Source organism: Hyperolius riggenbachi, chromosome 4 (assembly GCF_040937935.1).
Source record: "Hyperolius riggenbachi isolate aHypRig1 chromosome 4, aHypRig1.pri, whole genome shotgun sequence".
In the NCBI taxonomy this organism is placed as follows: Eukaryota; Metazoa; Chordata; class Amphibia; order Anura; family Hyperoliidae; genus Hyperolius; species Hyperolius riggenbachi.
The window spans coordinates 463,537,924-463,553,900 of NC_090649.1; the positions used below are offsets into that span (position 1 = coordinate 463,537,924).

General features: G+C 42.6%; 1 protein-coding gene across 1 annotated transcript in view; it reads right to left on the bottom strand.

Annotated features, from left to right (window-relative positions):
• Positions 1 to 15,977, bottom strand: part of LOC137570978 (calpain-8-like) — a 124,309-nt gene that overhangs the window by 52,672 nt on the left and 55,660 nt on the right. Inside the window, exons 5-8 of the mRNA XM_068279676.1 lie at positions 10,712 to 10,877; positions 6,593 to 6,676; positions 6,427 to 6,512; positions 4,933 to 5,007 (exon numbers count right to left, since the gene is read on the bottom strand). Of these exons, the coding sequence (XP_068135777.1) occupies positions 4,933 to 5,007; positions 6,427 to 6,512; positions 6,593 to 6,676; positions 10,712 to 10,877 (411 nt within the window). The remainder of the gene's footprint in view (positions 1 to 4,932; positions 5,008 to 6,426; positions 6,513 to 6,592; positions 6,677 to 10,711; positions 10,878 to 15,977) is intronic.

The following is a 15,977-nucleotide window of genomic DNA, read 5'->3' on the forward strand; positions in this document are numbered from 1 at the left end:
TCTTAGAAAGCGTGTCAGCTGACCTGGAGGTCAGCTGACATTTTAGCCTGCTCTGATTGGTTGCTACCTGGGGTGGAGACTTCTCTCCCAGGCAGTATATAAGGAAGTGCTTTTCAGTCACACTTTGTCTGTGTTTGCGATACCCTGTGTCAGCACTCAGACCTTAGACTAGATCCCAGGTGTTGAAACCAAGGACTTTACACCTAGACTAGGAGATTATTATTGTTATTGATTCTCTGTGTATGATTCTGTGCCTGTCTTGACTTCTCTTCTGCTTCCTGATTCTGTACTCTGCCAGCCCGTACCGTTAACGACTATTGGCTTGGTTCCTGACTATTCTCTCGTCTCACGTCTCTGTACTGTTGCCGCCTGTACTGTTGCCGAACCTCTTTCTGTCTGACCTTGCTCCCTTCAGTGGAACGTCTCCCACTGTTGGGTTATTATCTGAGGCTTGCCTCCCTGAGACGCCGGCCCTAGCAGACCGTTACTGTCAGAGGCCGAGATTCCTCCACTGCCACTTTGGGGGATCTCACACACGGGGTTCCCATTCAGAGGTAACCACACCTCTGAGGAATTGCCGTGTAGTGGATATTTCCACAACTTTGTGAATATTTACTGCTTTGTTTATTTCCATGTTGTTCCTGTGTCCACTGCTTTACATCTACCCGCATTATTAGCAATTCCGCAGATTGCTATATAATCGGGTCTATCCTTGTATTATTGGCGATACTGCGGATCCCCAATAATCAAGGTTCGGGGTGTGACACTGGTCTGAGTAGATCATTTCAGGCACTTACCGTGTTAGTGAGCCTTCCGCTGATTTACCATCAGGAAGATACTGACTATTTCACTCTAACATATCTGCATTAGTGGTGATTCTGTATATCACCACTTAATCAGATATTTCTGCCTCTTGCTGACACCAATCGTTACACTGGTAAAAGCAGATGCCTCAAACCTGGTACAGTTGGTCACTGGGTGACTAGGGTCCAAATTCAGGAAGGGGCGGAGCCACAAACAGCCAGATTTGTTTATTTTTCAATGGGAATATACAAAGTATTGATACCAAGGATCCCAAAGCTGATAAACTTGATAATTGAGTGACTGTATGTCAAGGTTAGAAAAAGTGGGCGGTGCCAACAACTTCATTTTTTACATTGCAGGGTTCCCAAACTTTACACAATTGGCCACTGGGTGACTGGGATGAATATTCAGAAATGTGGGTAGAGCCTACAACAGCCAATCAAAATGTACCTATTAATTTTCAAGGAGAATATTCACATTGCTACCATTCTTACACTGTTAGTGGCAGAGGCCTCAAACCTGATACAGTCAGTCATTGGGTGACTGGGATCCAAATTCACTAAAGGGGTGGAGCCACAAACAGCCAATCAGATTTGTTAGATTGATTTCAGCCATTCTGTTATTGCCAGGGTTCTCAAACATGACACAGTTGGCCACTGGGTGACTGTGACTAATATTCAGAAAAGTGGGTGGAGCCTACAGCAGCCAATCAAAATTCACCTTTTGAATTTCAAGGGGAATATTTACTTTGCTGCCATTCATGCACTCTTAATGGCAGAGGCCTAACATCTGCTACAGTCAGTCACTGGGAGACTGAAATTTAAATTCTGAAGGGAGCGGGCCAAAAACAGCCAATCAGATTTGTTTAATTTCAATGGTAAAATGCAACTTATTGATGCCAAAGACCCCAAAGCTCATAAACTTGGTCATTAAGTGACTGCATGTCAAAATTAGAAATAGTGGGCAGAGCCAAAAACAACTAACTTTTTACATGGGGAAATGTAAACTGCAGCTTTTCTTACACTGTTAATTGCAGGGTTCTCAAACTTCACACAGTTGGTCACTGGGTGACTAGGATTAATATTTGGAAAAGTAGGTGGAGCCTACAAGAGCCAATCAAAATTCACCTATTGATTTTCAAGGGGAATATTGAAACTGCAGCCATTCTCACACTGTTAATAGCAGAGGCCTCAAACCTGCTACAGTCAGTCGTTAAGTGTTTGGGGTTCAAATTCAGTAAAGGGACGGAGCCAAAAACAGCCAGATTTCTTTGCTGGATAAACTGCTTCCATTAGCACAATTTTGATGCCAGGAACCCAAAAGCTCACAAACTTGGTCATTGAGTAGTGACTGTGTGTCTAGGTTACAAAAAGTGGGTGGAGTTAAAAACAGATTTTTCTGGGAAATTGTAAACTGCAGCCCTTCTTCACTGTTAATGGCAGGGTTCTCAAACTTAGCATAGCTGGTTACTGGGTGACTGGGATTAATAATCAGAAAAGTGGGTGGAGCCTAAAATGCCAATCAAAAATCACATGTCGCTTTTCAAGGAGAATATTAAAATTGCTGCCATTCTTGCACTGTTAATGGCACAAGCCTCAAACCTGGTACAGTTGGTCATTGGGTCACTAAGGTTCAAATTCAGAAAAGGGGACAGAGCCACAAACAGTTAATCAGATTTGTTTCATTTCATGGGAAAATACAAATTATTGATGCCAAGGACCCCAAAACTCACAAACTTGGGCATTGAGTAGTGACTTTGTGTCAAGGTTACAAAAAGTGGGCGGAGCCAAAAACACATTTCACTGGGAAAGTGTAAACTGCAGCCCTTCTTACACTATTTATTTCAGGGTTCCTAATCTTTGCCCAGATGGTCACTGAGTGACTGAGATATTCAGGGAAGTGGGTGGAGCCTATAATAGCCAATCAAAATTCACCTGTTGATTTTCAAGTGGAATATTTAAATTGCTGCCATTTTTACACTGTTAATAGCAGATGCCTCAAACCTGCTACAGTTGGTCATTGGGTGACTGGGGTTCAAATGCTGGAGAGGGGTGGAGCCACAAACAGCCTATCTGATTTGTTTAATTTCTATGGGAATATACAAATTGTTGATGCCAAGGACTCCAAAGCTCACAAACTTGGTCATTGAGTGTTTGTGTGTTAGGGTTAGAAAGTGGGCGGAGCCAACACCAGTCAAATACATACCCGGGCAACGCCGGGTCATCAGTGGGTGGAGACAAATACAAATTTCACTGGGAAAATGTACACTGCAGCCATTCTGTTAATGGCAGGGTTTTTAAACTTTGCACAGTTGGTCACTGGGTGACTGGGATTAATATTCAGAAAAGTGGGTGGAGCCTACAAAAGTAAATCAAACTTCACCTGTTGCTTTTCAAGGGGAATATTTAATTGCTACCATTCTTGAACTGTTAATGGCACAGGCCTCAAACCTGGTACAGTTGGTTATTGGGTGACTGGGGTTCAAATTCAGAAAAGGGAGTGGAGCCACACACACTCAATCAGATTTGTTTCATTTCAATGCAGATTATTGATACCAAAGACCGCAAAGCTCACAAACTTGGTCAGTGAGTAATTGTGTGTTAGGGTTAGAAAAAATAGGCGGAGCCAACACCAGCCAAATACATACCCGGGCAACGCCGGGCAATTAGCTAGTATATATATATATATATATATATATATATATATATATATATATACAGTATATCTTTTTTTAATGAATATAAACACTATGTAATTACCGTATTCACTTTTGTAATAGTTTGCTTTGCTGTACTGTTATTTAGTGCAAGTCTAAACTACATATCACAAGTATAGTCAGTCCTTAGGAAAACTATAGGGGGAAACAAATGGCCGTTAAATTCCATTGCTATGACTGGTCCTATAAACAATAGTGGAAATAATGGGTGACGATCCCCCAAGCCAGACGTGTCATGGAACAGTCATCTGTACTGAAGTACCAAGTAGAAATGATTTGGTATTGTGTCATGCTGCAAACACAGGGCTTTCAGGACCCTTTTAGCCTCTGCTTAGTGATAAGGTGGGTGATTTTTTGGCCAGATATTAGTGATGAGCACGAATCTCACGTTAATCGTAATTTTGTATCGTAATTACAATGCAAATTCGTAATACAAAATGTTGGGAAAAATCATAATGAATTTTGTATGTAAACGCAATCAGGAACCAAATTTTCGTAATCTTCAAGTAATTTCATTCCGACTTTAGCGGTTAATAGCAAAGCATGCTGTTGTTACCAGAATTACTACCTATGTTAAGGGGAAGAGTGGGAACAAGTCAAAAAATGTTTTCAAAAAGATCTTGTAGTTTTTGTGATAATCGATTTTGAAAATGCAAAGGAAAAATGTTTTTAAAGTGACATTTTCCTAAGTTTAAAAACCCTTATTCCTTTGCATTTTCAAAATTGATTATCTTAAAAACTACAGGGTCTTTTTGAAAAATTATGTAGCAATTTTAATGACAACAGCACATATGGAGGCTCTGCTATTAACCACTAAATTTGGGACAAAATTACTCAAAATTTGGCATAATTTCATGAAATTACGAATAGATTACCTGAAATCAATTGAATGTGCAAATTGTAATTACATATGGCCGTAATTGTGAAAAATTATGTGAAATTTTGCTTCATCGTAATTAGCAGATTACGATCATCCCTACCAGGGATGATGAGGAAATTAGGGTGCACAGGTCTACAGCTGCCTCTCTTACTCAGTTCCCACTAATCAGAAATAAGTGTTAACCTGGCCACTAACGGTCCAATTTCTAGTGAAAAATCGTTCGAGCGATCAGAAATTCGGATCGGATTGGTTGTAAATAAACTCCATTGGTGGACACAATCGATTATGAACGAGTGAAAAAAATGTCGCCCGAATGAACTTTCGTCGAACGAAAATTTGGATTTTCTTGGTGGTCGTGATAGATAGGAAGCAATGATTGGTTAGTTGATGGTGTAGTGAACGATTTTTCGTCCGATCAGAATTTCTGATCGCTCGAACGATTTTTCCCTAAAAATTGGACCATTAGTGGCCAGCTTAAGAAAAAAAGTTTGTTCACTTTTCTATGTAATTTAGGCATTTCTATACATCTCACCAGGTTTCTCCATCTTCACACTGCAAGTTGAGTTGAGCTTTTACATCTCCATCAACTTCATTCCATTCCGGAGAGCTGTAAGAGATAAGGGCACGTTATGGTGATCCCTGAGCTTTTTTCGCCTTCCTCTGGATCAACAGGGATATGTGAGGGAGCAGGCTGGTGTTGTACTTTATACTGGTTGAACTCGATGGACGTATGTCTTTTTTCAACCAAAATAACTATGTAACTATAAAAGACAAATGTTGCCTTACGTTTTATGGATGCTGTAGAATTACTGGAAACAAAAAAAAATTGCATAAACAAGGAAATATCAGATGATATTTTCACATCCATGCTTGGAGTTGTATTTTATATCAGTGGCACTATCTTTTACAGTATAAATCTAAGCTGAAAAAATGTTTATTTTATATAACAAAAACACGGGAAAGCTATGTATGATCAGTGAATGCCTGCTTCAGGAAAGTCTTAAAGGATACCCGAGGTGACATGTGACATGATGAGATAGACATGGGTATGTACAGTGCCAAGCACACAAATAACTATGCTGTGTTCCATTTTTTCTTTCTCGGTCTGAAAGAATTAAATATCAGGTATGTAAGTGGCTGACTCAGTCCTGACTCTGACAGGAAGTGACTACAGTGTGACCCTCACTGATAAGAAATTCAAACTATAAAACACTTTCCTAGCAGAAAATGGCTTCTGAGAGCAGGAAAGAGATAAAAAAGGGTCGACAGTTCATAGATTTTAGCTCTGGCATACTTCAATGAATGTGTCATTGAGCAAAAACAATAAAACAGTTAAAACTTAAAAAGTAGATTTAAACATACAATAAAACTGTGGAATATCTTAAAAAGTCATTTTTAGGAAAGGGAAGATAAATACAATTGTTTATTTAATTCATTTATTTTCTCCTCGGGTGTCCTTTAAGCTAGACCTTAAAGCAAATCTGAACAGATATAATGGGTGATACTAAGGAACTACCTGCTACTTGTCTCCTTATTTGAGGTCTGTATTTTTTCTTACTTGAGTTTTCAATGTCCTGTGGGGGAATAGGAAGCCTGTGGCTCTGTGACCAGCATTTCCCCCCTCGTTGTGTTGTAAGAATGTCTGTCGGTTCCCCTGAAACTTTCGGCCTTCTTTCAGCTGTCAGCTTACAGAATTGATTTTCAAATGAAACAAAAAGTATGACTGTTGGCTATGGGCAGCAAGAAACAAATATTCCTCACACAGGAGATCGTGACGTATGGTTCCTCAAAGGAAAGCCTGTTCTAAGAAAACTGAAGACTTGGCTTGGCTCACTAATCCTTCCTGTCACAATGATATATCATTGGTTTGGGGTTCTGCCTCAGGACGTTACAGCCAGGTGTGGTTTCATACTCATTTCAGTCTGTGGGCATCAAACTAGGTAAACCAGCAATTATAATAGAAAATGTAGGTATTGAAAAATTGTTTTTGGTTAGCCTGACCTTTGACAGAAGGTAGAGAACTTACTTATCGCTCCAGGCGCCATTCCACTCTTTATAACCCCAGGGGTTCCTCACCCTGACAATCTGGACTGTACTTCCTTGATAGATGACCTGCAGAACACAAACCGCAAGTCCATGAGATCTAATCTCCGGGTGAGGAACACTGAGGAACGTCTATAGCAGCAGTTTACCTCTACAGCGCCAGTCAGGGAATACGCGTGATTCTTCACCACATTGGTGCTCACAACAATCTCACCGGATCCCGATTCTGATTTCTGTCATCAACGAGAACAAGACACTTTACTCTAATTACATATGTATGTTTACTGTTCTTTGATTTAACTTCATTTAAATTCTTTGAAAAATCATTTAATAGAAAATCAGCCATTATATTTAGTTTTTAGAGATGGCTCAGCCTTGGAGAACTCATGGAGAAGCACATGATCAGTTTGATCAGCTGCTAGATTTGTAACCTCTGATTTGTTGGTCATGATCATAAACCAGGAAGTCATCACAGCAAATCAAAGGCTTAGAAATCTATCTGCTGATCAAACTGATCATGTGCTTCTCCATGAGTTCTCCAAGGCTGGGGCATCTCTATTAGTTTTTTAGTATCAGTAGGAAAGCTGAACATTTCTTACAAGCCTGAGCATACCCTAATGGCCTGTGAAGAACGCTGTGATTGTGATTTTCTCTATTTCGACCAAACATGTTTGCTGCCACAATTTTCACTGAGAGCTTAAAAAGTAACTAAAGGTCCCTTAAAAAGTAACTGTCAGGCTACAAAAGCTAATTTAAACCTCTATTCTCCTGTGTTAAACAGTTTAGAAGGAAGCCAAAAAGGCATTACTGAAGATAAAAATCTCTCTTACATTTGATGTGTGCTTATCAGCAAAGCTGTTATTCCCAAGCTCTTAAGAAGACGCAAGCCGCATACCATACTGCAAAGCATTCTGGGGCTCTCCCCTCGGCTGCTAATGAGAAGTTACAGGGTCAAGTAACAATAGCATGTAACTCAGTCCAGCGCACAGCACTGATAAATCTCCAGGCAGAGTACACTGCAGGAGTCCGCTATTGTTCCTAGCCACATGGCTAATTAATATTCACTGCACACTAGTGTTATTCAGTACCAGCTTTTCTGTGATCAGGAAGCAGGGAGGACATGACGACACATTTGGCTTCATAGGAGACAGACAAACATGGAACCTGCCATGAGCTGTCAGGAGCATCATTCTCTGCATATACTATATAAAAATTCTGTGAAATCCAAACGTGTGCAGTGAAATGCATATGTAATGTAAGTACAGCCTATATTTAGCTACTGATATATGTGTTTATTTTCTCTGAGACCTTATACCTAACAGCTCCTCTTTAAGTAACTAAAAAGTAATTAAAGTAACTAAAAATGGAAGGGCATGGATGGAAGAAGGCTACTTCAATTACCATGTTATCATGATATGGTTGTAAATCGGAAAAACAAAGCAAAAAAATCACATGCGCTCCAAAAACATGATCAGAAATGTAGCCGTTGAAACGGCAACACTACAAAAGAACTCCAACAATTCAACCTCAGTGCTGCCACCAATAGGAAACCTCCAATCTGACAGTTCATGCAGCCACCAAGTGCTCAACAGTACAACACTGTGGCTATAGCCACAGGAAGCAGAGAACATGGTCAGTACTCAGTTAAATTCAGAAAAGGTTCTTCTAAAAACTGGAGAATTAAAAGCAATAGATACTTACATCATGGGTCCCGTGCAAAAGGACCCAACAACTAAGATCATGGAAAAAAATGCAGTGCAACGGTAGTCAGCTGTAGTAGTGCCCACTCTCTAGTTTCTGACCAGTTTCGCTTTTACAGCTGACATTTAACTGATCGCTTTATGTGCAATTTATGCATTATTTTATTTTCAAATTGAAAATGTTCGCAAAAATAAAAGGGTCATCCAGAAAGTAACATTTATGTGAGAGATCGCGGAAAAGCCACCGCATGTACTGGCAGTAAGGCGGCTGTTTCCGCGTCCAACGCAGCGGTTTGCACGCGGCAGCATGCGTCTGGTGTGGCTGGGTCTGTTAGTTCACACAGGCTGGAGAGCTACGCGCGCGCGCTCCAGAAGTCAGGATCTTTATACCAGCAGCAGAGGTATCAGCTGATCCGGACGATCAGCTGATTCCTGCTGGACTCCTGATTGGCTGAGTGGCTCGGGCGGGGCGGCTGAGTCCAGCTGGATGTCTGCCATTGCGAACACTTATGTGGAAGTATTCAGACCATAGTCAGATCCTACAGTGTGTTTGAACCAGGAGGACCTGGGAATTCACACTGAGCCAGATTACTTGTATTATCTTTGTGTTATACTCCAGACTAGTTCCAGGGTGCTGAGACCACGGACCTCGCACCCAAGACTAGGGAACTGTATTATTATTTGTGTTATACTCCAGACTAGTTCCAGGGTGATGAGACCATGGACCTCGCACCCAAGACTAGGGAACTGTATTATCATTTGTGTTATACTCCAGACTAGTTCCAGGGTGCTATGACCACGGACCTCGCACCCAAGACTAGGGAACCGTATTATCATTTGTGTTATACTCCAGACTAGTTCCAGGGTGCTGAGACCACGGACCTCGCACCCAAGACTAGGGAACTGTATTATCATTTGTGTTATATTCCAGACTAGTTCCAGGGTGCTGAGACCACGGACCTCGCACCCAAGACTAGGGAACTGTATTATCATTTGTGTTATTCTCCAGACCTGCTGGTGACGCCCATCTTCCAGGGGTCACTAGTCACCGGGTCTTCTTGCTATTCAGCCTGGGACTCCACCCCCTTGGATGTCTCAGGCTGCTGCAAGATATCTGCACTTCCAAAGGGAGGTACTTCTCATACTGCCAAGGACCACCTGCTCCTCGGGTGGTCCTCACTCAAAGTTATTACTGTTGCACCAAACACTCACACTATATAGGTGTCCAGAGGTTAGCAATATATCTGTATTATCGGTGATTCTGCAGATCATCAATAATCAGGTATATATCTGCATTCTTGGTGATACTGCAGATCGCCAATAATCAGATTCTCTCTGCGTGCTGACACCAATCGTTACAATTTATTTACTTTTATTTGCCACACAAGTTATTCTCTCTACGTAATGTAACTTGCATCTGTCAGAATTACCGCTTCTCTCCCTACACCGCTTGTCACATGAATGCAGAATGCCAGTAATTGTTTGTTCTGCAGCATTAATTTAAAGCCCCCTCCCCCATTCCCAATCCCTCCAACCCATAAGTGAGGAGCTGCTACTGCAACAAAGGGACTGAAAACCTTTTAAAAAGATATGATAAAGCCTTGAAGCAGTAGAGACAGCCACACTATCCCAAGGAAAAAAAAACACATATGTAAGTAGACAACTACTTTTTCTACTTACTTACAAGTGGCTGGATAGAGTACTGGTTAAGGGCACCGCCTTTGACATGGGAAACCAGGGTTTGAATCCTGCCTAGGGTCAGTACCTATTCAGTAAGGAGTTCAAGGCAAGACTCCCTAACATTGCAGGGTGGCCTCCTGAGCGCGTCCCAGTGGCTGCAGCTCTTGAGTCCAGCAGGAGAAAAGCGCTATATAAATGTTTGGATTATTATTATTAGCATATGTATTGTACTGTTCACGTTTTGATTTTAGTGATTTTTTTTTTTTACAGTAAATAAAAAGAAAACTGTTTTAGGCATTTTCCATCTTAACTCCCTCTAACTGAAGCTAATCCTGATGTCATTTCCTCCCTTACTTTTTTTTTCATAGCTAGCTTGCTTTGTAAACATATGTGAGCACAGCATACATCAGATTTAAGCAGCTCACTGAACTGGCCTTAGCCAATCAGTGAGGAGCAGGAATGTGGGAGGGGTGATGACAAGCATCCTTCTCATCGGCAATGTACCAAATAGAGTCAGGCTGACTGAGATAAGATACAGTAAAGCAGAAACATTTCTGATTATATTGGAACGCTTGTAATGCAGGGACAGGATGTAGACTACAAAATAAACCCAGTAGTGGGTAAATGGAATTTGATTTTGTGGGCGGCTGACAATCCCTCTTTAAATAAAGGAAATGATTAATGATGATTATGTGGAGAAATTATTAGGATATACAGGATATACAGGATGTCTAAAATAAAACACATTTACTGTTCATTGATTAAATGAAAATGGTGGTTACATCCTTGATGACCCTCGTACACATTTTTTTGTGACGTTTGTTGTAGCAATATATTTGGCTCAAGCAGAAAGCATAGTTTTGGATTGTCCACAGAAGTACCACGCACCGTGCTGCAGGTGACCAGAGATTTCGCCAGCAAGGCTTTCTGAATGACTTGGAACAAGTTTCCGGGTGCGTTTTGGAAGTAGTACAATTCCCCAACCCCTCCGGTGAAATCCTCAAGAGCCTCCACGGTGAGACCGCCTTTCAGAGCCTCGTAGGAGCCGTTTAGCCTGTGGAACGAAAAACTTTATTTTTACTGTGCAAATTTTTACCATGAAAAATCAATATGTTTACCATGAAAAATCTATATTTTTACATTGAATTCGAAAATCAAATCTAACATTATTTTCACAAAAATGAATGCAAAAAGAATATTATAATTTTCGTTCATTACTGCTTGTTTGAGAGAGTAAAAGAAGAAAAAAAAAAAAAGAATGCATTCACTTGTATATGTTCATAGAGTAAGGGCCTGTTTCCACTACACGCAGATTGGATGCAGAAAAACCGACTCCAATGAATGCCTTTGGGCCCGTTTCCACTATCGCGGTTTCCGCCCCGATTCCGCAGAGTTTCCCCGCACATGAATCGCGCGGGAAAACTCTGCCATAGGGTATAACGGCGCCGCGGCCGAATCGCTTGCGGGAGCGATTCGGCCGGAACCCCCCGCAGAATTTGCGGCGGAGGCTGCGAATCCCATTGCCGTGCATGGCACGGCTCATGGGATTCGCCTGCGATCCCGCCCACCCGCTCAGTGCCGGCGTGCGTCTCGCGCACGCCGCACTAGTGGAAACGAGCCCTGAATGGATGAGAAATATGGAGAAGGGGGAAAAATATGAAGTTAAAGGACACCTGAGGTGAAAATAAACTCATGAAATAAACAATTGTATTTATCCTCCTTTTCCAAAAAATGACTTTTTAAATAGTCCACAGTTTTTATTTTATATTTAAATCCACTTTTTAAGTTTTTACTGTTTTATTGTTTTTCCTCAATGACACATTCATTGAAGTATTCCAAAGCCAAAATCTATGAACGGTTGACCCTTCTTATCTCTTTTCTACTAGGAAAGTGTTTTATAGTTGTAATTTCTTATCAGTGAGTGTCACACTGTAGTCTGACCCATACCTTTCAGGCAGAGAAAGAAAAAAAAGGAACACAGCCTAGTTATTTGTGTGCTGGGCACCTGTACATACACATGTCTATCTCATCATGTCACATGTCACCTCGGGTATCCTTTAAGATAGCCATACACTGGTCGATTTCTGCCATCGATATACAGCTGCTTCGACCCCTCTGATCAAATCGGCTAGAAATCGATGCAGCAGATAATTCGAATCTGCAAGGCATCGAATGGGAAAATTGATGAGATTATGGGCAACTTTGGTTAATATTCCAGCATACACAGTAACGCTGTGACAATCAATGCTTTCATGAGTGTTTTGCACGAAGAGGTACATACATTGGGTCAGAGGCCTTATTCCTATAAATACAGGAGGCCATGTCATTCTCAGTCCATAATGATGAAGTTCATGTGAAACCACAACTGAATCAATTACGATTAGATAATATTACGGTAAGTAATACAGTCTGTAGCACAGGGCCTGCCAGTCCACAAAATCCATCCTACAATTCTCCACCTCAGTCACGAGTGTTGTCAGTAAACTCCAGCAATGTATAGCGGCATGTGACAGACTTCTATAACTCCAGCTGAAACGTTACTGGGTGAGGAGTAATCCTGGTCATATTACCACAGATGGTCATACCTCCCGTAGAATCAGCCCGGTATCCTTGCTTGATCCTCCCTGGTTCCATTTGTCCACTGTTGGTGATAGAAACCAACTCCAGGGGCGTAACAATAGACCCTGCAAGAGATGCAGCCGCAGGAGGGCCCAGAAGGCACAGGGGGCCCCATCCTGAGAGACTGCCAACTAAAGGCGCGTACACACACCGGACTTTTTCAAACTACGGGTCATCAGACTGATAAGATAAGACTTATCAGTCTGACAACAGCTTGTACTCACGTGCAACGTCGTTAGAATGACCGCCTCGCAAAGTCCAGCGTGTGTACGCGTCTTAAAATAAGTGTTTAAGGAATTTTTTTTTAAAAAGATCCACTTACCTGGGGCTTCCTCCAGCCCGTGGCAGCCGTCCTGTGTCCTCGCCGCAGCTCCGGACGCTCCCGGTATTCTCCACTGCAGGCGCGGGTCACGAGGTCCGGCCGACGTCATCAGGACGGTACTGCGCAGGCGCAGAACTGCTGCGCCTGCGCAGTTTACCGTCCTGATGACGTCAGCTGGAGCAACGTGACCCGCGCCGTGGAGCGTAGAAGAGGCCGACCCGAGACCCGACCTGGCGAAGTCGGGTTCTGCAGCGGAGAAGCCCAGGAGCCTTCGGAGTTGCGTCGAGGGCACAGGACGGCTGCCACGGGCTTGAGGAAGCCCCAGATAAGTGGATCTTTTTTTTTATTTCCTTGGATGTTTCCTTTAAGGGCAAGGAGAGAAAAAATGTTCTGCTTTAGGCACAATTGTTCTAATGTCTGCATCAGCTCAGCCACTGATAAGGAATCACGCAAAGTTTTGCAGACAAAGATTTGTAGACAGTCCCAATTCAGTGTGCAGCCAAGTGCTGTGTTCTGTAGTGATGCTAGAGGAGTCTGGGCACAGAAAGAAAAAGCTTTCTATTCTCTGCACAATTGTTCTAATGACTCCATCTAAGTTAACTGTACATTGGTTCTCAGTTTACCTGTGCACTCGGTGAGGGGGGGAAGGGGTTGGGAGTATTAGGGGGCCCCATCCAAAGTTTCATAGAGAGGCTCCACCCAAAGTTTTTCGGGGGGGGGGGGGAAGTGATTTCTAGTTATGCCCCCGACCAACTCCTTCATGTCCCAGCTCAGTGATTTGAATCTGGGGGCAGGTAATGGGCATCAAAGGGGTGGAGACTGGGGGGAAATGGGCAGAACAAGGAGGGACAGGGTGTGGAAAGAGGACGAGGTCTGCCTCTTATCTGTATTCAATTATGTATTCAATAGGGCTCCCCAGTCGAAAAATAAAACTGACGATGTTGGGGATCCAGCGGGGAGCAGAAAGGTAGCACTGAAAATTTGGGTTGATCCATAAGGTACGATTGAATTTATCGGCAAGGAAGGGAAATTTCGGCACCCGAGGTGCCGGATAAATACCGGGATTCGGGCCTGTAGGTGTCAGGAAGGGGGTTTGAGCAGGGTGGAGAACAGTTAGGATTAGGCGTCATTTAATACCAATACTTTACCATCTTTTTTACAATTGAATAGTACAATATTGGTATTAAATACCAGATATATTACTATCGAGATCACTGGGCGCCCACATTTCTGAGCACCTTTTTATGATATACGCTACAACATGGGTCCCCAACCCCCGGTCCGTGGCCCATTGCCGGTCCGCAGGAGGTGTTATACTGGGCCGCGGCTCTCTTGCCTCATTGCAGTGCAGTCACAGCAGTAACTAGCCTCCACTCATGCATGCGAGCCGGTAGAGCAGTCCCGCCCCCTCCATCAGCCACTGGGCTTCTCTCGCATGTCCATGGCCCGCCCCCCCTTCATCGCGGCCCACCCCCTCCATGAGCAGCAGCTAATTGTCGCTGGTTTGCATGACTTTTTTCAGAGCCTCCAGTCCCGTCCTCCCTGTAAAAATGCCCAGTCAGAGGCAGCGAACTTGTTGTGGATGATGGGCAATTCTGTAACACAGAGCACCTGCGCAATTTGTTATAGAGATGAGTGGGGTGCATTACATTACAGCAAGCAGGTACATTTCCCATTGCTAGCAATATTGCAATGTGAAATATATATTTTTGGATGGATTATCCTGCTGATTGCATTGCTAAGTGACTGACTGGGAGGTTAATGGTGATCAGTCTCTCGGGTACAAAGGGGGGATGGGGTGTTATTATCTGTAGTTTTTTCCCCCCCTTAATCTTTTTCTTTCTTCTTTTTGTATTTTTGGTACTTTACTGTGCACCACTGCTATGGGGAGGTTTTTGCGTACACACAGTAAGTGTATGTTGCTTCCAGGGTCGGTTAAAACTAGGAATAAAAAGGTGTTTTTTGTCTAAAAAACTGTATATGACCAGCTGTCCCCGTTCTGGCACTTCAAGAGATGGTGATATGGGGGTATATTATGGTGGAGGGTGGTGGGTGAGCCGGGCTCGATACATGAGCGTATGAGCTGATTGATAGCTGGGCAGCAATAGGGCAGCACCAGCTCCACTGGTATTATTTAGTGCCACTTTAGTGCCACTTTAGTGCCACCTCCACTACCATTACTATTTAGTGTCATACTTAGTGTCATTACTTGTCATTACTTGTCATTATTTGTACTTAGCACGTGTAACCAGCAGCACTTGTATTTAGTGCTTGATGCTTACCCAGTACCGGTAGCAGTATCAGTATATAGTACCAGTATCTAGTAGCTGTCTAGCTACCTGCCTAACATCTATATCTGTGTTTGTATCTGTACCTAATACCTGTTTAATATCTGCATACAGTCTTGTGGCCGCTGGCGAAGAGGCTATGAGGTTGTGAGGGCACTGGGGAGGTGATGTGATTGAGCACTGTAGGGCTTAGTGCACTTGCTTGCTGAGTACTGTAAGCGTTTATATATCTGTTAATACATCTGCCTAATACCCTTGTATGCTTGATGAGCATTGCAGGGTGGTAGGTATCGATATATGCACTATAGCCGTTGCGGTATTGCCTGATCCTTAATTTATATTGATTGAGTGTGTGCTGGTGTGAGCTGGTAGTGCTGTTTTAACGGCTATGGGTGTATTGCTGTATTGCTGGATCTGAGAGATTAAAAATCTGATTTAAATATTAATAGATCTCAATAGATAGAAACATCATTTCCATATACTCAGATGAAACTACTTCTTTATCAGCATTATATACCTATTACTACCTATTACTACCTATTACTTTTTATTATTATTGCCTACTGCTCTGCCCTATCCACCTTTTGAAGTATTAGAGACCTAATTTAGCTGCTTGGTGGAGGGGGAGGGAGCGGGGGGGGGGGGGGGGGTGAGGAAGGGAGAGAGGAAAGGCCTTCCTCAGACAGAAGTCAAACGCATAGTCGCATTGTGGGGAATCATTAGGAAAGAGCAGCAATGACAACTGCCAGATTTATGACATAAGCTTTTTACAACACAGTCATAACATTTAGGCTGTTATACTTACCCTCTTAGGAAACCACCACTTCCTATTGCCATTATTTATTATTATTGTTCAATAAATTACCGTACCTCCCATTGGAATATTAGAAGAACAAATTATTGATTAGGGTAGTCTTCCGCCTCT